The sequence below is a fragment of the Podarcis vaucheri genome, assembly GCF_965113315.1.
Source record: "Podarcis vaucheri genome assembly, chromosome: 4".
In the NCBI taxonomy this organism is placed as follows: Eukaryota; Metazoa; Chordata; class Lepidosauria; order Squamata; family Lacertidae; genus Podarcis; species Podarcis vaucheri.
This window is the reverse complement of record NC_138762.1, coordinates 9,401,213-9,425,917: the sequence shown is the minus strand read 5'-3', so window position 1 is coordinate 9,425,917 and position 24,705 is coordinate 9,401,213. Positions and strand designations below refer to the sequence as shown.

At 47.0% G+C, this 24,705-nt stretch overlaps 1 protein-coding gene across 5 annotated transcripts in view; it reads right to left on the bottom strand.

The window, feature by feature from the left end:
• Nucleotides 1-24,705, bottom strand: part of FCHSD2 (FCH and double SH3 domains 2) — a 146,698-nt gene that overhangs the window by 8,746 nt on the left and 113,247 nt on the right. For 4 of the 5 annotated variants that reach the window (XM_082219254.1, XM_082219255.1, XM_082219252.1 and 1 more), the window contains exons 13-17: nt 13,842-14,003; nt 6,110-6,244; nt 3,468-3,551; nt 3,119-3,296; nt 1,252-1,472 (exon numbers count right to left, since the gene is read on the bottom strand). In XM_082219254.1, the coding sequence (XP_082075380.1) occupies nt 1,252-1,472; nt 3,119-3,296; nt 3,468-3,551; nt 6,110-6,244; nt 13,842-14,003 (780 nt within the window). The remainder of the gene's footprint in view (nt 1-1,251; nt 1,473-3,118; nt 3,297-3,467; nt 3,552-6,109; nt 6,245-13,841; nt 14,004-24,705) is intronic. The other variant, XM_082219253.1, reaches the window with a different exon arrangement.

Here is a 24,705-nt window from a genome sequence, read left to right as displayed (position 1 = left end):
TCCTGCTGCCAAGCTCTGTTTGATCTCTCAATGTATCACACAGAGATTAATTACAGGAAGGAGACGGGGAACTTCCTTCTTCTGCCTCTTATTTCCTTTTTGCCCCTCACCACTCCTTTCATTCTTTGTGCACATCTGCTGTTAACCTTTGCCAATGTTCGAAGCACGATTAATATTAAATGGACTCGGGCAAAGAAAGCTAAGGGCTGGGGCCTTCGTTTGCAATTCTCCAAAAACTAAATGCCATTTACGCTGGCATTTAAAGCTCTCACAAGCAGCTACTGCCCCGAATCATAGGGGGAAAGTCAGGATCAGGTGGCTGTTACAACTTCCACAAAGGGATCCCAGGGTTTTGATGAGCACTTACAAAAACTAAGGAGCAGAGAGATACTGAAATAAGTGATCTTTACACGTTCTGTCGGCCCACAATGTGGTCTCGTCCTTGTAGAGCAGGCATGTGAAACCTTTTTGGCTCCACAGGCCAGACTCTCATCAGGGCTGGCTTCACAGGTCAAATTTGATTGGTGGAGGGAGCTGCTCATCTGTCCATCACTTGATGTCACAATGACATTCGGGATTTCAAAGCACCTCACAACCCAATGTTAAAACAAAGCCCCTCCCCCATTTTTAGTAGGCAATTCTGATGCAACCCCCTTCCTGGGTGGCTTACAGAACATTTGCATTGGTATCACCCGTTAAAATGAAGACTCCCCACCTTCTTATTTTAGCAGGGGTTCAGAAACGGGTTTACATGGGATCCTCTGCTAAAATGAGTGGGGGAGGGGAGGAACTCTTGCTTTAGGAGAGGGATTTCCATGCACGCTCTTTCTGGAATCAGGAAGGGCTTTGCAACTTGCCAAGATGAACAGGATGGAACCCTCCTGCTTTGGCTGTGCACCTGTTCCCTCGATGGTGGCGCACACATGTAGGTGGAGCTTCTTTCAAATATTACACCTCTGCTGGACGTGTCATTGTGCGGAACGCTGCAAGCAGACCTTTTCGAGAAATCCAGCAATCAAAGTTTGCCAGTGTTAAAGCAGTCTGCCGCCTGGCTCCTGAGCTAGGAGAGGAAGAGATTAGTTCCCAGATACTTGCCTGCCTTTGTTGCAGCGTTAAGGGCACTCTCTGAAAAGCACAACTGTCTAGTGAAACAGGGGAAATGTGGCAATTGCTGATTACATTGTGGCTGAACAAGCCTTTGTCCAGTCCCATGCATGCCCATTCAGGACACGGGCAAAATTCTTCCCATACCTGAGCATCCACAACGCACTGAATCTCTCCATTTTCCGAGGCGGTTAGCTCTTCTACTAGTACGGATGGGAAGACCCCGACACATCCGTTGAACTCCCCTTCCCAGAAGCCATCATCGTCCTGGTTTTCTTTGTTCAAGATCCGGATTATCGCTCCCTCCGGGAAGGACAGTTCGTCGTCTGTCTGCCCCTCGTAATCATAAAGTGCTTTTACAAAACATACTGGGAAAGAAATGGCAAATATCATGATACAAGAATTTGACAAGGTTTGAAACGTATTTTGGCAGAATGTGCTTCCTAGATCAGTTTCTGCTGGAATCCTAAGGGTGGCTCCTGGAGCTTTTCCCAGTATACAGTGGTACCTCGGGTTACATACGCTTCAGGTTACATACGCTTCAGGTTACAGACTCCGCTAACCCAGAAATAGTACCTCGGGTTAAGAAGAAGAAGAAGAAGAGTTTGGATTTGATATCCCGCCTTTCACTCCCTTTAAGGAGTCTCAAAGCGGCTAACATTCTCCTTTCCCTTCCTCCCCCACAACAAACACTCTGTGAGGTGAGTGGGGCTGAGAGACTTCAGAGAAGTGTGACTAGCCCAAGGTCACCCAGCAGCTGCATGTGGAGGAGTGGAGACTCGAACCCAGGATGAGAAATCGTGCGGTGGCAGCGGGAGGCCCCATTAGCTAAAGTGGTGCTTCAGGTTAAGAACAGTTTCAGGTTAAGAACAGACCTCTGGAACGAATTAAGTACGTAACCAGAGGTACCACTGTACTTCAGTTTCTATCCTGCCCTTCATTAGTGCCCTTCCCAGAACGGGTTATAGAATACAATAAAAATATTCAAGCAGCAGGCTAAAACAATCACTTTGGAGTCGTATATTAAACAGGCAAGTTTTCCGCCGCTGACAAAAGCTGGACAATGGCGGTGCTTGTGGGAGAGGTCTACGGATCATTTGGGCTACCATTTATCTTTCAGCAACACCCACAACGTAACTGGCTGTGCCTTTGCAAAGTATAGTTGTTGTATCCAGTTGCTGTATGCATATGAAAGATCTTAACATATGCCTTTGCAAAATATAGTTGCTGTATGCAGGTATCAGACGAAAGACCTTAAGACAAGGGTTCCTGGAATAATACCTTTTTTCACCCTGCTGGGCTTCTTCAGCATAGTATGCTCGGCTGTATGCAACTATACTTTGCAAAGGCATATGTGGAACATTACAAAGAACAAGTTCATTTTCTGCAAGTACTGCTCCTTAAAGTTGTTGCGTCTGACACTTGTATTCGTAAAGACATACGTAGAACACAAAAAAGCTTCTATTTGGACATTACGTATATAAGAACTGATCTATTTGTATTTCCTGTTCAAATGTTGGTCTTTAATTGCTTCTACTTAATTTGATAATGTGAAAAGAGGTATGATTATATGATGTATAAAGAAGTCATATAGTTAAACACAGCCAGTTACATTGTGGGTGTTATTGTCAGTTGGATTTACGTAACTATAGGTTTGGTAGTGTTATGTACCACTTATCTTTCAGCAAACAAATTTGTTCTTAAGCATTGCTTCCATTAACCCCAACCCCAACCCTAACCCTAACCCAAACCCTAATCCCAACTCTAGCCCCAACCCTAACCCTAATCCCAACTCTAACCCTAACCCTAACCATAACCCCAACCACAACCCTAACTCTAACCCTAATCCCAACCCTAATCCCAACTGTAACCCCAACCCTAACCCTAACCCTGATCCCAACTCTAACCCTAACCCTAACCCTGATCCCAACTCTAACCCTAACCCTAACCCTAAACGTTCGCCACCTGAAGGACTGAAGCTCATCGCAGAACACCAGAAGTTGCTGGCACTCACCGCTGGAGTCTCCGTTGAGGCTCCCTGAGACCAGCTCGGCTTCCGTTGAATTACTGGAAGTGTGAGATCGACTGTCCAACGCTGCCAGTGATTGCAACATGCTCAGGAGACTGTTGGAAGTTGGGAACTGCAGGTACTTCTCTGGGACATAGCCCACGTGGCCAGACTTATTCCGTGCCTGTGGGAGTTGAGAAAATGAAAGGCTTAAGAGAAGGCGGCAAATGGATGGAGGAGCATATATATATATATATACACCTTTCTGTCTTCTTTTCCCGTTTAAAAAGGGTCAGCTTACCACCCGCCACGGCCCTTTCAACATGCCACAACGACAGGAAAAGCAAAATGATACCTTTACCCAATCTTCCATATCTCCATCTTCAATAACTTCCAAAACTTCATGTTCCTCGATGGTTAACTCGTCTGGCTGGGAAGCCTGTGGTGAAGAAGAGCGATAAATATCTTGGCATATAGATACTAAGGCTCAGGAAAACGCAACTTGTAATGGGTCAATCTTAGCAGGGGAAGGATCAAGGATGCCACTCTCTGGTTGAAGCAGCCGTCAAGCGATTTCTTGAAATCTATTCACAACTGAAAGAGTACCTTCTCCCATATTAACCAGGTGCAGTTAATTATCACGCTTCCTAGAAACTTATTTCCTCAGGATGTGCATGCCCCCCAAATTCGCCTTGTATTTGTAACCTGGTCATTAAAAAAAAAAAAAAAATCTGCCAGAGATGGAAGGTCCTACCAGAGAGGAATGGCAAGCTAAACTGATGGACTATGCTGAAATGGCAAAGCTGACTGGAAAACTCAGGAACCAAGAGGACAAAAACTTTAAAAAAGGATGGGAAAAATTTATAACATATCTAGGAGACCACTGCAAGCAGATGGAAGGATTAGCAGGATTTTAATTTCACTTGTAATGTAGCAGATACCATGGATAATTTGGATTGACATAAAATATAGAGCATGGAATAATATGCAGTTGTAAATGTTGATAATAGGACCCATGGAAGGGGTTGGGGGGGGGAGTCGCGAGATTCAGAGTAATCTCTATATATGGATATGCATTTGGATTGTTATAATTTTATATTAGTAAAATCAAATAAAAATGATTTTTTAAAAATCTGATCCGTTTATATGCCGCTCTCTGCTCCCTCTGCCTCAATATGTACTCTGGATTTGAAGCCGCGCTGTAAAATGAAGCTCTGTGTTCCTCATTCTCTATAGCAGAGAACCAAAAAACGACTATGGCTTTTCCCACTTTTGGAAATCTCTTTGGGAAATTCAGGAGCTGCTCCTCTGAAGAGCTAGTGCAAAACAGTCCCTTCCTCCAAACGCAGTGCCTTCATTCTAACCGAAACCTAGTGCTTCACACTGAGGTCTACTAAGGATGCTCTGATTTTGAACACAGCTGAGGCTTCATTGATGTCAAAGTCGATATGATCATTTGTTTACCAAGGCCTCTCCTCTTCCCGGAAGGGAGGGGTTGTGAGTGGGAGCAGCTTCCCGCAGCAGCAGGGAGGCGTATTCGGCTCCCTGCTTCTGATTTGCCCTGCTACCGCGACCATGCCCTTCAGCCGGCCAATAGGGCTGGCTGGTGGGCGGGGTTAGCTGCATTTAAGCAGTCGCGGCAGCGATCTGTCCCCAGTCTGTTCCTGCTGGCATCGGATCTCCCGCCCTCCCTTTCTTTAGGTCAGTTTCCTCTGTGGACTGACCTTGCTATGGACTTCGGTTGGTTGCCTCGGTTGCCCAAGGGACCTGGTAGGACTTTTTTTTATCCATTTGGCAAATTGGCACCAGCCTCTTGGTTTTTTCGCCTACCTCGTAGCAACTCGTCACAACTTTGGCAGTTAGGCATTGGAATATGTGTACAGTGGTGCCTCGCAAGGCGAAATTAATTCGTTCCGCGAGATTTGTCGTCTTGCGAAGCACGGTGTCGGGAAAGTTTTGGAAAAGCTTCAAAAATCACCAAAGTCTTTAAAAACCTCAAAAAAGGCTACCACACCGCGTTCTGTGAGTTGCTCCTTGAAGTCAAGTCGCAACTGTATTAACAGTGTTAAGAAAAAGGAAACAAACTTGCAAGACGTTTCTGTCTTGTGAAGCAAGCCCATAGGGAAAATCGTCTTGTGAAGCAACTCAAAAAACAAAAAACCCTTTCATCTAGCGAGTTTTTTGTCTTGTGAGGCATTCGTCTTGCGAGGTACCACTGTACTGTGTTGGAGGATTGGGTATGCCCATAATCTACGCCTCCTCTTTTGGGTATTCCATTAAAGGAATCTGGCAGTCGTGGATCCGGTCCGATGCCCTGCTGGTGGCTAGGGCCATGGCACGACCCCTGGTGATGTCATGGGGAAGCTTCCAGTTGTATTTGCATCAACAAGCTCCTCCCACTGGTTGTTAACCCTGAAATGACTCCTTGCTGAGCGGGGTGGAGTCATGTATTGCTGCTTTATCCAGTGCCTAAGCCAATACTACTCACCAATAAAGTTGTGGCCTTATTTTGCCCATTAACCAAAAATAATGTGTCTTTGTGTCTTATTATAATCCTATGCGGTCTAGTATACCTGAAGGAGCGTCTCCACCTCCATCGTTCTGCCTGGACACTGAGGTCCAGTGCCGAGGGCATTCTGGCGGTTCCCTCGCTGCGAGAAGCCAAGTTAAAGGGAACCAGGCAGAAGGCCTTCTCGGTGGTGGCGCCCGCCCTGTGGAACGCCTTCCCATCAGATGTCAAAGAGAAAAATAACTACCAAACTTTTAGAAGACATCGGAAGGCAGCCCTGTTTAGGGAAGCTTTTAATGTTTAATAGGTTATTGTATTTTAGTGTTTTGTTGGAAGCCGCCCAGAGTGGCTGGGGAAACCCAGCCAGATGGGCGGGGTATAAATAATAAATTATTATTATTATTATTATTATTATTATTATTATTATTATTATTACTATGTGGGTGGCAGGTCCTCGACTCACAGCAAGATCCCACCCTTTTACATACCTTGTACGAGTAAACAACTTTGCAGGTCAATGGGTAGTTTCTGAGCGTACCAGAAGGACTGGAGCTGCTGTCATCAAAAGCATCCATGCCATCCTCTAGCTCTTCCCCTTCTTCCTTTTCCATGTCAACATTTAGCTAATAGGAGAGAGATTGGAAGAGGAAAAACCTGTTACAATTATAAGGTAAAGGGACCCCTGACCATTAGGTCCAGTCGTGGCCGACTCTGGGGTTGCGACGCTCATCTCACTTTATTGGCCGAGGGAGCCGGCGTACAGCTTCCGGGTCATGTGGCCAGCATGACTAAGCCGCTTCTGGCAAACCAGAGCAGCGCACAGAAACGCCCTTTACCTTCCCGCTGGAGCGGTACCTATTTATCTACTTGCACTTTGAGGTGCTTTCGAACTGCTAGGTTGGCAGGAGCTGGGACCGAGCAACAGGAGCTCACCCCGTCGTGGGGATTCGAACCGCCGACCTTCTGATTGGCAAGTCCTAGGCTCTGTGGTTTAACCTACAGCACAACCCGCATCCCACAATTATACCTACAACCTAAAGGGAACACCAGCGGGACACTTGCCAAGTGAGGATCCAAAAGCAAAGGGAGCAAGGGGACCGAGCTGTTGAGATAACAACATTATTTGCCAAGAAGCTGTTTAGGCACCACTGCTGCCCAAACAATTTCATTCTACCTTGGATATTATCCCAGCTGTGAAGTTAGTTATGAAAAAAGCACCATATCAAAAAGGTGTGAATTGCCTTGTACGCCTTCTCCATGAATGATTTAGAAAGCGACCTACAAGTTGGCCTGTGTGATCCTTCCCTCCTATGGAAATTCACTCTGTGTGTCTCTCTCCTTCCTTCTTCTACGTACAGAAGCAGCTGCGCTACTTTGTGGATGGCAAACCTCTCCGACGGCCACGCACATGAATCTTCCGCCTCCTGTTCGGAAGCCCCGGGTTGCTTGCAGTACCTGCCATGTCTCAGTTTGACCATCCATGGAGAAAAGCATTACCATATTTTTCGCTCTATAGGACGCACCTTTCCCCCTCCAATAATTAAGGGGAAATGTCTGTGCGTCCTGTGGAGCGAATGCAGGCTCCCTGGCACTCCAGAGGCTACGCGTTCCTTTCACTGAAGCCTGGAGAGCGAGAGGGGTCAGTGCGCACCGACCCCTCTCGCTCTCCAGGCTTCAGGGATAGCCACCTGAAGCCTTTGGAGCGCAGCGGGAACTCACGCTGCACTCCGAATGCTTCGGGTTCCTTTTGCTGAAGCCGGGACAGCAAGGCCCTCCTGGCTTCAGCAGAGAGGGAGAGCTGCGCAGCGCCCCTTCAGCCAAGTGGGAGGAGAAATGGAAGGGGCTCCGTTTCTCCTGCCGCTTTGCTGAAGGGGCGCTGAGCAGAGAGGGGGAGATTTTTTTTTTTCTTGTTCTCCCCTCTAAAACAAGGTGTGTCCTATGGTCGGGTGCGTCCTATAGAGCGAAAAATCCTGTAGTTTTTTTGTACGCAGGGAGAGGCTGTAGCACAAAGAGAGTCAGGAATCTCCTCTTTTTTCTCCCACCAGTCGAAAAATCCTGGAAACAACTCTCTCCAGACAATCCTGGCACAGCATCCTCAAAGGAACGGAATGTGACTGCTGACAATTTCACAGACGGTGCAGAGTGCTGCCAGCAAACAGAAATGGCTCTATTTTGCATTTCCTATCTTTTGGTGTTCCAGCGGTCTGGTCCTTACGCCAGCGTTTCCCAAACCTCTGATATCTGGGAGGACTTACAACATTACTTGAATTGAAAACTGGAGGCATGCTCCATTCTTTCACATTCTAAGCCCTTAGGGTCAAAACTTCTAGCACTTTCAAGTTTTGTAACCCACGTGGCCTTAAGACAACTGTATGTTAATTACCCCTCAGTTTCCACATGAAGAGGCAATTGACAATCAGATTATCCAATGGATTTATGGCCCCTAAATGCCTAAGAAGCTTCAGGGCAGGAAGTCCTGAATTTGAATATCTCCTTTTTAAACCATGGGTTTACATGAATTTGTGGGAAAAAGGTGTTAAGAGCCAGGATTTTGCTGCAACTTAGGGCCCTTTTACACAATCACCTATGCTGAGAAGCCTGCAATGCAGTCGTCCAAAAAGATTTAACCGGCCTCCAAGGTGTTGCATGTACAATTGTTAATTCAGAAACTAGGGGTGACAACATTTGCTGCCTCTTGAATCCTTTGTATTTCATGCAAGGGAAAAGTAAATGTGCAAACCAAGCAGCAGGGTTAGCCCTGGTGGCCATTTCTCCCAATTCCATAGAGAAACAGTCACCAGGTAAGTCAAGAAAGAGGTGTGGCAAGAGGCAGGATTTTGATCTCACTTGTAGTGTAACAATTATCATGGAAAATATGAATTGATATAATAGTTAGAGTGCGGAAGAAGCAGCAGTTTTAATTGTTTAAAACGGGACTCCAGGGAGGGGGTAAGTCCTGAGATTCGGAGGAATCTCTGTATATGGTTATGTATTTGAAATTTTAAATAATTTTGTATTGTAAAACCTAGTAAAAATGATGATTATTATTTTTTAAGAGTCACATCCAGACATTATGAAGTGGTTCTCTGTGCACATGAGTACAGTCGTGCCTTGGAAGTCAAATGGAATCCATTCTGGAAGTCCGTTCGACTTCCAAAATGTTTGGAAACCAAAGCGCAGCTTCTGATCGGCAGCAGGAAGCCCTGTCGGACGTCCGGCTTCCAAAAATAGTTCGCAAACCGGAACAGTCTCTTCCGGGTTTGCGGCATTTGGGAGCCAAAATGTTCGGGAACTAAGCTGTTCCAAAACCCAAGGTACAACTGTATTTGATCAAGTGAGGCTAAGCAATGGTATGTCAGCAAAGCATATGCACAGCTCCAAAACAGCCTGGAAGCCACTGCTCCTGCACAGGGAAGCTGGAATCCCAAGAAGAATGTCAAAGAAATGCCAACCTGCAGAACGTAAACAAGTACCCAGTGCCCCCTCACGCTTCGAAAACATCACTTTGAAGCAGAATAAACATTTTAAGAAATAAATCAATAAATCAAAGAATGCTAGCAGGATGTAATTGAATAGGAAGTGTACTGGACATTCCACTGAAAGTTTAGATTCTAAACTAAAAATGTTTTTTTTAAAACAGCAACAAATTGGAAGCCTGCATTTATTTATTTTTTAATGTGCAATACAACTGCTGGCAGCCTGTAAATGTCACAAGCTAGAAGCTGGCTCCACTCTGCTGCAATTGCTATTGCCAGTTCAGCAGCTTGTAGTCCTATAAAACGTGGAACACAACCAGACTGTGCCTACAGACACCTTTGTTAGAATTAAAAACACAGGGTGATAGCTACCCGAAGTCATGCACAGCCTAGATGAATAGACTTAAGTTCATTTATTTCAATTGTCTTTTCAGAGTATGAGTAATTTTGGATATCATTCATTTACAAATATGCTCGTTTGCGAACGGCAAACATTTTGAGGAGGGGGGAGGAGAGGTGCTTAAATGTGCAATGTGCAAAGCAGAACAAGCAGTATTCAGGATATAGGAAAACTAGAACTGGAATAAATTGTAATTTTTGAGGGCGGGAGGAGGAAGTTATTATTGTAGAAAAATTCCGAAACCACATTCAAAATTGTGAATAACCAATCCATGTATGCTTGATGCTCTAATTGGATCTCTTGATCTTTCTAAAACAAATCTGCAAGAACCTATGTGTTCATAAAGGACAACCCTCTCCTGTCCTACATTTCTGTGCAAGTATATGGGAAACTGCCAACCTAGCAGTTCCTGCCAACCTAGCACTTTGAAAGCACGTCAAAATGCAATTAGATAAATAGGTACCACTCCGGCGGGAAGGTAAACGGCGTTTCCGTGTGCTGCTCTGGTTCGCCAGAAGCGGCTTAGTCCTGCTGGCCACATGACCTGGAAGTTGTGCACCGGCTCCCTCCGCCAGTAAAGCGAGATGAGCGCCGCAACCCCAGAGTCATCCACGACTGGACCTAATGGTCAAGGGTCCCTTTACCTTTACCTATATGGGAAAGTTGGCTGTCCGCAGCAATCTGCTACGCACAGTAAGCCTCAGCAACTGGGACAATTCCATGCCTCTCCTGCTACATCCTCTAGGTGCCATTCCGCTAAAGTGGTGAGGTGCGAACGAGCCCTGGCTGCAGCCGCAGAACTTGGCAGCAGCCCAGCTTGGAAAGTGGTGGCAGGGCCTAACCCACCAGCCTTCACTGCTTCCTCAAAGTGAGCCTACAGTAAAATGACTTACTGCCGAAAGCTCTGCACAACCTGCAGATGAAGAACGAAGGGGCCTCGGTGGTATTAGCAAAGGTAACATGCAATTACAAAAGCTGCTGTCTGCACAACTTGGATCAATGATGCATGAGGCTTTCCTGCCCTGAGACAACTGTTCCGACGTGATCCATTGGAGAGCTCCAGCGCTTTCTGCAAGGGATCTTCAAATCCACCAGGTCTCGTGTTGCTTCCCTGGCGCACTGAAACGTTTTTGCTGCCACAAGTGACTACATGGGCTGTTTTTTGCAGTCAGGTTATCCCCCTCTACGCATTAAATAACAAAGGCAGGCCAAAGGAGTATCTTACTGGGAAATGGATTCTGTAATAGCATACAATCTTGGACTATAGTCCATGAACGTTTATGCCATAAGTTTGCTGGCTTGTAAAACGCCATCTTTTAGTTGCTGTTGCAACAGCCTAACACTGCTACCCCCCTTGAAACGGATTCTTTAGTAAGCATTTTGACAGGCTAAATATTGAACTTTCAAGCTGCTTGAGGGACGCTATTCTCTTATTTAGAATTTGTTCGGCACACAGCTGTCAAGAACCTCTTGAAAAAATGGGTCTGCAAATGCAAATGCAAAGAACACAAATGTACCTTTGCTAAGATACGTTTGGTAAGGAATGGCAGAAATAGCTTTGCTGTTGTCATTTTTTTAATCGCACGTGCCCCTAGGGAATGTACAACAGAGAACAAGAATGAGACAGTCAGGTATTTTTGTTTCGGAAACTCGCACCTTTAACTGCTGTAAAAAATGCCAGCTTCTAGCTAACTCCAGCATGCCTGCCAAGGGCAAGCCAGGAAGCTGGCTAGAGGGAGTGTGTGTCAAAGGGGGGAAATGGAAATTAGATTTTATCCTCCCACACTCCAGCATCTGCCAGTTTGTCAGAGACTGGCAACGGCTATAGATGCCGTTCCAAGTGCTGGCATGCTGCACTGGGCAGACGAAGAGAGTTGGGGAGAATCCAGGATTTGCAACAGGAAGGGAAGCTGGGAGCCAAATGAAAGGAGGGAGGGAGAAAGCAGCTTGGAGGAATGAGATGTTTCTTTTTCTGCGTGGTGGTGAAAAGAGATCTAAGGCTTAATCCCCCCAGGCCTCTTCCCAGCAGAAACAAAGCCCAAATTCACTTAAATCCATTTGTGTGCATTCACATTCCTCTTGAGCCTAGCCTCTGCATCCTTTCCAACCCCCAACCCACCCACCATCAAAATGTATACTGTAAGCTCCTTGGAAGAAAGTGGCTTTCTCGCTCCTTGGAAGAAAGTGGCTTTCTCCCCCCCCCCCCAATATTGCCCTGTCAAGCCAATGTGGTGTAAGGGGGCTGTGTATCTGACACAGGAGCTGGGAGACCAGGGTTCAAAACCCCCATTCGGCCATGTGAGTCACCTTGAGACAGTCCCAACCTGCCCTCGTAGGGTTGCTGTGAGGAAAGGCACGGGAGTGACATTCGTCACCTTGAGCTCTTTTGAGGAATGGTGTGATATAAATGTAAGGGGGGGGGATGGGATGTGCACCTTGATACCAGTTGCAATGGCCACTTGAATGCGGACCTTGGTTTGCAATTCTGATTATAACCATCTGCAGAAATAAAGCTCTGGACCCTTTGGATCCTTGCGGGGTTTCCAGAGTGATCCACAGCAGAGATAATGTGGCAGGAAGGGAGGTGAGGAAAGAAGGAAAGTGGTTTTGGACTTGGTCAGTGGGCAGGAGTGCTTATACTCTCCTGCACCCATCTCTCCCACAAAAATGCCCCTCATGGGGCAGAATTAAAAACTGGCAGTGATCTACCCCCTCTTTGGGTTCAGGTCAAAGTTGTTGTTGAGCTTTTTTTAGAGACAAAAGCCCCGTTTTTGGGGAGATCAAGGCTAAGCTCTTGGATCGGCTTGCCGATCAGAAGGTTGGTGGTTTGAATGCCCCCAACAGGGTGAGCACCCGTTGTTCGGTCCCTGCTCCTGCCAACCTAGCAGTTCGAAAGCACGCCAAAAAGTACAAGTAAATAAATAGGTACCGCTCCGGCGGGAAGGTAAACGGCATTTCCATGCGCTGCTCTGGTTTCGCCAGAAGCGGCTTAGTCATGCTGGCCACATGACCCGGAAAAAACTGTCTGCAGACAAACATCGGCTCTCATTGGCTTTACTGGCTCCCTTGGCCAGTAAAGCAAGATGAGCACCACAACCCCAGAGTTAGGGGTTCTTTACCTTTTTTAAGGAAAGGGACCCAGCGATCGACCGTGATCTACCAAAACCTCCCAGGGATCTACCAGTAGATTGCGATCGACCTGTTGGACATCCTTGCGCTAAGCAATCCGAAGCAAACTTTCTAATTCGATGGAAGGGGAGGGGGGGGAAATATCAGAGTTTACGGCACCGGTTATGGAAATGCAATCTGCAAACACTTAAACCAATACTTACCCTGATATAGATGAAAACTATAGATAAATGTATATATAAATAAATGCCTGCTATCTGCAATGGAAGGAAAGCTCCAGTTGGTATGGATGGGAACTCCCTCCCCCATTAAAAGGGGTGGGGCGTGTATGAGGATTCTGACTGGAAACGTGGTGGGGGCAAAAAAATAAAAATAAAACCCTCCTAATATGATGGGCCCTCATGAGCCAAAAAAGCCAAAACAGCCACATAAGGCTTAAAAACACGAGTAACGCCATGCCTTGTTTTGCTCTAAGTCTGCTAGGCAATTCATAACAAGCAAAGGAGAAAGCCTGGTTCAAAAGTCTTTGCTAGATTGTACCTTGCATGTTTTGGCTATCTTCAAGGGGCAATGTGTGTAGCAATGAGCTAGAATTAAAAGTGCATCTCCTAATAATATGCAGAGATCCGCTTAAGCAGCAGGACTCCCTGTTTGTCTTCTCCCCGTTCCAGCCTCCTGTGTGTGCCTCCAAATCTGCTCTGGAGAGCCTTCCATTCCCTCGGAGAAGATTTTGGGTGTACAGTGGGCTGAAGGGGAAAGGAGACTGAGAACCCCCACTGGATAGATGCCTGCTCACACTATGTTGGATCTCACTCTATGCACAAAGGGGCTTTCGTTTCCAAAGGCTCTTCTACATATATTAAAAGGAGATGCAGTTGGCCACGTAGCTACTGGCCGCATAAATTCTCCTGGTATAGAGACAGCCAAAACACATCAATACTCATTAAATCATAACCACGCCCTCTTCCATCTTTCCTGTTATTGGTGTGGCTCCCTATTCCACTTTGATTTGGAATATGCACTCATGGATACTCTGGGCTGAAGTTAGAAACAGCCACCTCTGATGGTTTTTAACACCCACTGACAATCCGCAATTATCTGTTCCACTTAAGCAGTACCAGAAGAGACGCAGACGCACCGCGGGGATGCGTGGCTGTAACTAAGGGTTCAAAAGGAAAGAGGGGAGAATGGCAAAGGTCACAAAGAGGAACGTACCAAGTGCGAAGAGCCGTTATTGGCCACCGTGGGGAGGCTGGCCCATCTCTCATTCTCCAGTTCCTCCATGACTTGATTCATTGCACTTTTTAGCCAGGTGTCCACTGAAACCCCAATCTGCTTCAGAAGGTCGAGTCGGGCTTCTGCTTTCAGCTTTATTATCTGTTCGTGGAAGGGAAAAGAGAAAGCAATTAGGCTCCCTGCACTTCCTGAGGCACTTGCTTGAGGAAGACGGACGTCAGCAAGAAGATCTGGCTTTGAATGAAGTACCGTATTTTTCGCTCTATAAGATGCATCAGACCACAAGACGCACCTAGTTTTTGGAGGAGGAAAACAAGAAAAAAAATATTCTGAATCTCAGAAGCCAGAACAGCAAGAGGGATGGCTGCGCAGTGAAAGTAGAAATCCCTCTTGCTGTTCTGGCTTCTGGGATAGCTCCGCAGCCTGCATTTGCTCCATAAGATGCACACACATTTCCCCTTACTTTTTAGGAGGGAAAAAGTGAGTCTTATAGAGCAAAAAATATGGCACCTAAAAGAGTTGGTCTCCCTCCCACCCACCATTTTGGGCCCTTCGAGCAGCAGCAAAGGTCCTGCCTTTGGTGCCAGTGCTAAGTGGCACCGACCCGTAACAGAGCCTTAATGGTGGCATTTCCACCTTTTGCGGAATACACACTCCTTGGTGAGCTGCACTTGCCTCCCTCATTATTAGCATTCAGGAGGAATTTAAAAACACTCCTGTTCATTCAGGCATTTGATGGCTAAAAGAGACTGTCCCTGGTAATCTTGAAATGATTAGCTGCAAGGGTGTGACTGCTTTTAAAGGGCTGATTTAAATAAGTCTTTTATTTATTGTTTCGTTCTCCTGCTTGGTTGCTTGCCACCCCGGGCTCCTTTGGGAATCAGAGTTGCAGAGTTACAAGGGGTCCAGAGGGTCATCCAGTCCAACCCCCGGCAATGTAGGAATCTCAACTAAAGGGAGATGGGGAGAAATAGAAATCTAATAAATAAATTTCATTTTGCAGCATCTGTAGTACAGAGTTATCGAAGCATTTGCCAAAATACTGTATTTATTCAGAACATGATTTCTAGATTGCCCTTCATCATATGATTCAACAGTATGTTACAATACAAATAAAACAGTGTGTGCCGGGGGAGATGTACAGATTCATGATCACAGCCACCCTTTCGGACTTAGACATTTACTATCAGTTGTTGTTTTGTTTGAAGGTAGCTCTTAAAAAATAGCTCTGTGCAACCCTCCTGCATATAGAAAAATACAAGCTGAATAATACAAGCTCAGAATTCTGAGATCTGCTGGTGGTTTGAGGGCTTCAGTTCAGTGGTTAAGAACATGATTTGCATACAGAGGGTCTGTGTTGAGTCTCTGGTACGTCCCAGCTAAAAGGAACTCTATAGCAGGGCTGGGGAAGACCTCTCTCTCTGTGCCTGAGACCGTGGAGAGCAGCTGCCATTACTTGGCTAGATGGACAAATAGCCTGATCTCAATGTAAGGCAGTTTCAAATGCTGTCAAAACCTTAAAGCAAAGTGTTGAAAGCTTCAGAAAGCAGAAGAGAGCAAACATCCCTGCTTTTCAAACGCAAAGACTAAGGAACAATTTCCACACATTACTGTACCCATCTCATTGCTCACTGCCAGTACTACAATAATAATAATAATAATAATAATAATAATAATAATAATAATAATAATTTATTATTTATACCCCGCCCATCTGGCTGAGTTTCCCCAACCACTCTGGGCGGCTCCCAATCAGTGTTAAAAACAGTACAGCTTTACATATTAAAAACTTCCCTGAACAGGGCTGCCTTAAGATGTCTTCTGAATGTCAGGTAATTATTTATCTCTTTGACATCTGATGGGAGGGCGTTCCACAGGGCGGGCAGAAGGCCCTCTGTCTGGTTCCCTGTAGCCTCACTTCTCGCAATGAGGGAACCGCCAGAAGGCCCTCGGCGCTGGATCTCAGTGTCCGGGCTGAACGATGGGGGTGGAGACGCTCCTTCAGGTATACCTGAACCATCTCTTTGGAAACTTTAAATACAGCAAAGCAGTCTGGAAGGACCTGAAGTTTCTCATCTCCCAAATATGCCCAAAGTTCAAAGAGATGGCCCAGAAGTGGCCCAGAAAAGGACTGCGAAACTAGGACATTTCCTGCAATGTTATCGTTGGGTGGGCAGTGTCTGGGGCATCTTGCCCACAATAGCTCAACCTCTTGAGAAAAAAATTATTGCCACAATTCATTCATTCATTCATTGCCTTCTAAAACACCATCTCAAGGTGATTTATACACAGGAGTTAGAAACACAAAAGCAACAAATACATTTAAAACAAGGCTAAAACCCTAGCAAGTGGACACGTGGTAAGGACCCATTCATCCGACAGGGAAAGTCTGTAGGAACAAAAATGTTTTCAATTGTTTCCGGAAAGTGAGGCACCCATTGTATCTCAACAGAAATGCTATTTCAGAAAACCTCAGTGTTCTTTCCTTGATGAATGTTGCGTAAGTGTTGTTGACACTCCCTATATACCACCTTGATTTACGAAATAAAAAACGAAGGGTTCCCACAGAGAGCAAACTGTGAACCCTACACCACTACCTTTAAGAAAAACCCAAGCCCCACGCAGATATCCCCCCACTCCATATAAAGGTAAAGGGACCCCTGACCATTAGGTCCAGTCGTGGCTGACTCTAGGGTTGCGGCACTCATCTTGCTTTATTGCCCAAGGGAGCCGGTGTACAGCTTCCAGGTCATGTGGCCAGCATGACTTAGCCACTTCTGGCAAACCAGAGCACGGAAACGCCGTTTACCTTCCCGGGGGAGCGGTACTTATTTATCTACTTGCACTCTGATGTGCTTTTGAACTGCTAGGTTGGCAGGAGCAGGGACTGAGCAACGGGAGCTAACTCCATCGCGGGGATTCGAACTGCCGACCTTCTGATCGGCAAGCCCTAGAGGCTCAGCGGTTTAACCCACAGCGCCACCCATGTCCCTTGGCCACCCGCGTCCCTTCGCCACTCTGTATACAATGCACCGAAAGTTGCCTTGGTCCTCTACCCTGTATACCTACATGTTGGACTTCACATGGGACAAGAAGTCTAGAGGTTATCATAAGAGGACCCTACTTGTGTGATCTTCACTACAGGATGGAGGAGCACCATTCACGGATGTCAGGTGAGGAGGGGCACGATCCCCATCAAATCTGACACGTGGCGGCAGGATGTCTGCATATGGGTTAAAGGTATACTGCTGGTTTGGGAGCAGCTTGCCAGTGTGCACCATTCCTTCCAGAAATAGTAGGAAACAACAACAACTCTTTCCATGTGATGATTTAGACAAGGAAGTGACTCATGAGACCAATCCAGCATCGCTTGAACGTTCCGTGGGAAGCAGACTTCATAGTAGCGTGCCCTTGAATCGGAGAGGGTGGGGGTGAGAGGTTCCCACTTCGTTGACCCCAATTTGCAAGGCCTGACAGTGACAAGCATGTATTTTTCAACAAGAACAGCAACCTAAAAGGCACTGGAATACACCATGTAAAAAAAAACAGGTTGTACTCCTAATAAGGATTGGAAGGAAGGAATAGGGGAGTGGATGATGGGAGCAAGAGTTCAGGGCAGCGTTTCTGTGGGAAAGAGCACGGCTACTGAACCAGGAAAAGGTTTCTGCATCACAGCCGCTCAGGCAATGTTGCTTATCGTCGAACCATCGGATTAATGATTTAATGCCACAGATGCCGATTCTCACGGGCAAACGTCTCAAACGTCTCTCATGCGACAGCGAATGCGTGCCCGCACAGCGTTTGCCTTCAACTTGTATTAAAATGCCGAGTGTCAGGTGGCAATGGTGGTTGCTCGCGAGTAACCAGTCAGGACTCCGACCTGTCTTTTACAGGTTTTATTTTGGTGCAAAACTATTTACATGTCTGCCTCGATCACTAGCAGAATCTGGGAGTGGTCGTTTCTGGGTCCTCCCCCAACATAAGAGCTTAGTCACCCCCAGCCTTTTCCTTCCTTCTTTGCATTTTACACCTCTGCGCAAGGTGGGCGACGGAAGAGGCGTACTTCCCTCCTGGCTGGCTTGGCTAGGAGTGGTGCTGAGGCTCCCAGCAGCATCCTCTAGCCCTTTCCCCTCCTTTACCCAGGAGGTGTGGCTGCTTTCCCCACCCTCAGACTGTTGAGGTGCGGCGCTGGGGCTCCCAGCAGCATCCTCTGGTCCCTTCCCCTCTTCCCCACTGGAGGTATGGATTTCCCCACCGCAGGAATAGGAACTGCTTCGCAAGATTTTCGGAGGGCCCCTGTATCCCAACTGCCCCTCTGCCTCCCTTCCCTTCCCAGGCAGTCCCCTGACACCGAGGATCCAATCGAAGGCAGGAAGAGGAAACAAGGATCCGGTAAGATAGCACAGCATGGACCATGTTAAGGGGAGCTGCCGCAGTCTGAGAACGTGGCTGGTCTCTTCTGTGCATGCGCAAGACTGATAATCTACTAGAAGTGGTACCTCAGGTGAGGAAGAACCAACGCACTTCCACCACAGAAACACAGTTTTAAACACCCCTTACAAAGTGGCACAATCAGTATAAAACCCCAGTGTAAAAATGCAAGCTCCACCAGCGGAAGCCGTCATGTTGGCAGCAGGATTGTTTAAAAAAAGAAACAGCTTCCACTTAAAGCTAACAAACTGTGAGGTCACAGACATCTCTCACCGAAGATGGCAACCCAGAGCATGGGAACAACCACAGAGAAAGCGCTGCCCGCCGCATGCTCCAGCCGAGCAAGCCTGAACACAGATGCATCCTCAGATCTCAAATAGCGGGAAGGATCATACTGGTGAAGGCACACCCTTTAAATGTATCAGAACATGGCCAGTTAAAGCTTTAAAGCGAGGGGGGGTATCTGTGCCCATCTAAATGTTGCTAAGACTCCAACTCCCATCAGCCCCTGCTAAGCTTGGCCAACGATCAGTGAGGTGGGAACTGCAACCCAATGACTCTGGTGGGTCACAGTTTCCCCAAACTTGCTTTAAAGGAAAGTATCAGCCAGAGCCGTCTTACCCATATGCTCTAGGGGTGTGGGGCACCTGGGCACTGGGCTCTCAGGGGCACCAGGCTGAGAGTCCGGGGCCCGAGAGTTGAGTCTGGGGAAGAGCCCGCCCATCGGTTGGAGCGCCGCGGAGGACTCTTCTGTTGCGGGCATCTCGGGGCCGTGAGTTTGGGGCGACTGAGCCAGTGAGATGCTGAGGCGGCTGGCTGGCTCCGCCCTGCTGCGTGCCTGGGACTTGGCAACCAGGGAGGGGGCACCAGGCAGATCTTTGTAGCCCAGCGCCGCATATGCTTAAGACAGCCCTGGTATCAGCATCCTGAATTTGGACCAGAAGATTAGAGGTTGCGCGGCCAGCTCAAGGTGAGCCCACACTGGTCTAGTGTGGGGCCTGTCCCTCTTTCCTGTTATTAAGCAAGCCTCAGGGTAACGAGTTAAAACAATGAAGCACGTTACAAGGAAACCGTCTAAACTGTCCTTTCCTGTCAGCATAATTCTCAGAATCATGAGTTTGCAACAGAAGCAGAAAAATATGTTCCAGAAGGAAAGGAAAACAGTAACAATAGTTACATTGCATCCTAACCTGTTAAGATGAAACATTTTTGGACAGAACTTGTAACATTAATAATTACTTTGAACCTCTCATGAAGTAAGAGGAGAATGAGCTCGCAAAGGGGTGGGGAGAGTCTCCTTCAGCATTTCTAGTCTACCCTCTTCCACTTACAATCAAAATTAAAAACTGAATTTTATTGTCTACAAGAAATTAGACCTCCCCAGTCTGATTTCCTAAAGTCTTAGTTTAACACACTATTTGTCACAACTTTCCATCCTCAGGTAATCTTTTCTACACCAACCTATGTGCCAAGGAATATTGTTGTTGTAAAAATTATATTGCCCTTTATCTGAGGATCACAGGACTGTTTGCAAACCAATACCTCCCTCCCCACTTTAAAAGGCCATAGATCATTTAATTAGCCAAAGGCCTGGGAGAAGCTGAAACAATGGAGCCAAGGTCCCAGTGGATGCAAGCAACTTTATCCTCAAAATGCTTTGCAAAGAAGTCACAGTGAGCTACCGTCAGTTCTGTCACCTCCTTAGAGCAAGACTGTAGAAGACTTCAGTTCTCTCACCATCTACATTTGTTGTTATTTAGTCATGTCCGACTCTTTGTGACCCCACGGATCAGAGCATGCCAGGCACTACTGTCTTCCACTGCTACCCGCAGTTTAGTCAGACTCATGCTGGTAGCTTTGAGAACACTGTCCAACCATCTCGTCCTCTGTTGTCCCCTTCTCCTTGTGCCCTCCATCTTTCCCAACACCAGGGTCTTTTCCAGGGAGTCTTCTCTTCTCATGAGGTGGCCAAAGTACTGGAGCCTCAGCTTCAGGATCTGTCCTTCCAGTGAGCACTCAGGGCCGATTTCCTTCAGAATGGATCGGTTTGATCTTCTTGCAGTCCATCGGACTCTCAAGAGTCTCCTCCAGCACCATAATTCAAAAGCATCTATTCTTCGGCGATCAGCCTTCTTTATGGTCCAGCTCTCACTTCCATATATCACTACTGGGAGAACCATAGCTTTAACTAGACAGACCTTTGTCAGCAAGGTGATGTCTCTGCTTTTTACACCATCTACATAGGAAGCCACAAGTCAGACCTTTGGGTTCATCTAGTTCAGCACTGTCAACTGAATTAGTTGACAGCAGTTCTCCAGAGTTTCAGGAACCAGAATTCCCCAGAACTACCTGGGTGGCGCTGTGGGTTAAACCACTGAGCCTAGGGCTTGCCGATCGGAAGGTCGGCGGTTCGAATCCCCGTGACGGGGTCAGCTCCCGTTGCTCGGTCCCTGCTCCTGCCAACCTAGCAGTTCGAAAGCAAGTCAAAGTGCAAGTAGATAAATAGGTACCGCTCTGGCGGGAAGGTAAACAGCGTTTCCGTGCGCTGCTCTGGTTCGCCAGAAGCGGCTTAGTCATGCTGGCCACATGACCTGGAAGCTGTATGCCGGCTCCCTCAGCCAGTAAAGCGAGATGAGCGCCGCAACCCCAGAGTTGGCCATGACTGGGCCTAATGGTCAGGGGTCCCTTTACCTTTACATGGAAACTGAACCTGAGGACTTTTTCACGTAAAGCATGTCCTCTACCAGTGAGGTACAGTCCTTTCCAATAACCCCAATGCATCTTCCATGAGCTCCCCTGCACTTTGCAGAAGATTCCACTACTTCTTCTCAGGCTTGCACTCCATCCACCTGGAGCACTGGCAGTGCTTGCCTTTGCTCTGCACAAATGCCAGAATTTGTCCCAAATAATCCACAGCGGTTGCGCCTTGTGGGAAAAGATCGGTCATGGTGGGGAGGCTGCAGCTCAGAGGGCGACCACCTGCTCTGCCGGTCCCAGGTTTAATCCCAGGCATCCCCAGGCAGGGCTGGGAAAACCCTCACCTGAAACCCCTGGGAATCACTGCCTTTCAGTGCAGACAGAACTGGGACCTGACTTGCAATAAGGTGGCCTCTTCCCCCCCTACACAAATGGGCTTTCATAAAATCTATTATTCACCTTGCTACTGCATAACCCGATACAGCAAAGCTCCTTGCAGTTTTGGGTCTCCTCAGAGGTTTCAGTGGAAAAGACTAAGGATAATAGAACAACAGCAGCAACCTTTCTTCTGTAGAGGGTCTTTCCTGGAGGGTAACCTGCCATAGATCACAGTGGCCAGTGTGTCCCCACACCCTTGTCTTTCCGCATCTCTACCTTCCTGCCCAGGGGACGCAGGTGGTGCTTTAGGTTAAACCACAGAGCCTAGGACTTGCCGATCGGTAGGTCGGCAGTTCGATTCCCTGCGATGGGGTGCGCTCCCGTTGCTCGGTCCCTGCTCCTGCCAACCTAGAACTTCAAAAGCAAATCAAAGTGCAAGTAGATAAATAGGTACCGCTCCGGCAGGAAGGTAAACGGCGTTTCCGTGCGCTGCTCTGGCTTCGCCAGAAGCGGCTTAGTCATGCTGGCCACATGACCCGGAAGCTGTATGCCAGCTCCCTTGGCCAATAAAGCGAGATGAGCGGTGCAACCCCAGAGTCGGTCACGACTGGACCTAATGGTCAGGGGTCCCTTTACCTTCCTGCCCAGCAAGCTGTGGGGTTGAGGGACAAGCTGCTGCTGCTGCCACAAGCCTGAACCGATCATTTGCAGGCTGCGTTTGGAATTAGGCTGAGGACTGCAGGTTGACCCAACCCTGCATTGCAAGTGAAGGCTAAAAACTACTGCACCAGCTGATTCAAGTCCTTAGGACACAATATTCCATTGTCTATTCCAGCACATCAGCACAAAACAGCAAAATAGGTGCTGAAGGCCTGTCCCAGCAGTGCTGTGGGGCAGATATGCGATGGCAAATGTTCAGGAGAGAGGAAATTGTTTCCCAGAGCTGGAAAGAGATGCTGATGTCTGCAAAAGCTACACGGATAATTTCCAGAAGCCGGAGCAGGGATAGAACAGCACAGCAGAGCTCTTCAGTTTTCTGAAGTGATTATCTGGGAAAAAACCATGAACTGGCTTCCTGCACTTAGTGATTTATTAAAATATACGGATACACACAAGATTGCTAAGTGAATGTTGCACAATATATACTTATGCGTAAGCAGAAACAGGGGATGTTTGTTTTTTAAAAAGCAGTCTCCAGGCAAGATTTTGCCAGGCCTTCTATAATCTGGTGGGTGATGTTAGTTTAGTTACTTTTGCATCAATGCTATAATTTGTATCCAAGTTTGGTGAAGGTCACCATTCACAGGAAATGTTAACTGTCATTATATTCTGGAATTTAGTGAAAAATCAACATAGCCAAGGCAATTAACCCGACGCTACTCCTCAGCTTCTGATCAAAGAAGCTTGGCAAAGCAACATTCCCCCATCAATGTACAGGTGAGCACATCATTTTCAGCTACTTAATGCAGCAAGGCTCTTCGGAATGTTTTAAAAGCAGATTTCACAAAAGCAGTATTATGGCTTTGGTGAGACTGGACATCTAATTTTAGGCATGTGCGTCTCTGAACATAATTGACCAGTAACATGACTCAGTTGAACATTCCTAGGAGATGATTTACTAGCGGAAAAATAACACCTGAAATTCTGTTAAGCCTGGGTTTGCCTAAATATTAAACTATGGGAAGCCAAGTACTTCACAAAAAGCAGGACAGTTCATTATTTTGTCTGAGCAGATCCATGCAGAAAAACAGCACTATGCAGAAACGAAATAAAGTACAACTATAAACAGCTACTAGCAGCTGTTTTGCAAGTGCTGTAGTGGATTTTTCCAGCCTTTCCCCCTTACAAATATTTACTTGTTCCACAAGTTAGCAGGTAACTCATGACAGCTTTGGTGGAAACCCATTTATTATAACACAAATAAGGTTTACTCAGCACACAGCATTTTTATCATTGTACATGGGAGGCAAACACTCCCAAAACTCATGCAACAAAAAGGGGCTGCCACAGAAACCATGATCTACACTGGAAGATAAAAAGCAGTAATGTATTGAAGAGAGGTTCGACTGACCAGCTAAACCAGGTGAGGGTCTCAAACCCTCAGTGAGTTAGGGACTTTCCCTGCATGTGAAGACAGGCAGATTGAGTGGATGAGACCAAGAGTGGATCCCACAGTCAAGAAGGTGATTTCTGCACGAGCTGTAGAGGGAAATGTGGGGCAGATGGGGCCCCATCAACCTCGGATGGGAGCCCACCTAGGAGAAGGAAAACTCTGAAGCTAAACCTCTGCTGCCTTGCAGCTATACCCATTCCTGAGAAAGGCTATGGGAGCAAACCCAGAGGAAAAACCCATACCAGCTGCCCTATGGGACATCTTTGGGAGAAGAAAAGGCTAAGGAGTCAACTCTACACAAATCCAGAGTGGAGTCCCTAAGATGGTTGGATGGTGCCTTGTAGGCCTCCTTCCAGCAACTCCTGCAGCCAAGCTGGGGCCAAATGTCCTGCTCTCCTTTGGACCTCATCAGTGCGGCCGAGAGGTGGGTCGTTGTGTGGGAAGCCCAGGACCTCCAGGAACACTGCCCAGGCTTGAATTCCAGAGAGGTCCCTTTCGTGCTGTTAAAGCAGCAAAAACAACGCAGGAGGCAGCAGTTAGGAGCTACCAGTCTCTGTAGCCACAGCAGTCACTGTGATTCTCCAGTAGTTTGACTTCGGTGCACTGCACTGTGTCTCGAGACAGACAGATGCCAACAAAAAAAGAGAAAAGAAACAGAGGCATGGTGGATGTTCACAATTTGCAAAAACAGTAAAAAGAAATCCTTGTTTTCTGACCTGCTTATGGGCTTCTTGGCAGCATGTGGAACCAGATTCTTTGGTCTGTTCCAAGCAGGGCCCTTACGTTCTTTTTTGAGGGGGAAAGTCGACATTCAATACTTTCGCACTCTCCTCCTCCCTCACAAAGGTTTTCTGCACTAAGGCACATGTCAGCAGCAGCTGCTTTGCCTTACTGAAGGTGTGAAATCATTTTCTCATTGATTTCCTCATTTTCTCCCCAAAACAGACTAGGTTAATTTTAGACTCTATTAATATGTGCTGAAAACCACGCAAACGTCAGCACTGAGGTGAAAAGTTAGCAGCAAAAAATATGCCAACATCAGGAGGCTGAAAGATAGGCCCAGGCACTGAGATGCAACACACACACAGACAAAGGCTGCAGGATTTCAGAGAGGATGATACATGTGAAGCATGACTGAGGATCAGTTAAAAGAGAACCGTTACTGGCAAGACACAGACTCGACTCAGATAAATGTTAGGTGGTAAAGCATGGGGAAGTTGTTGT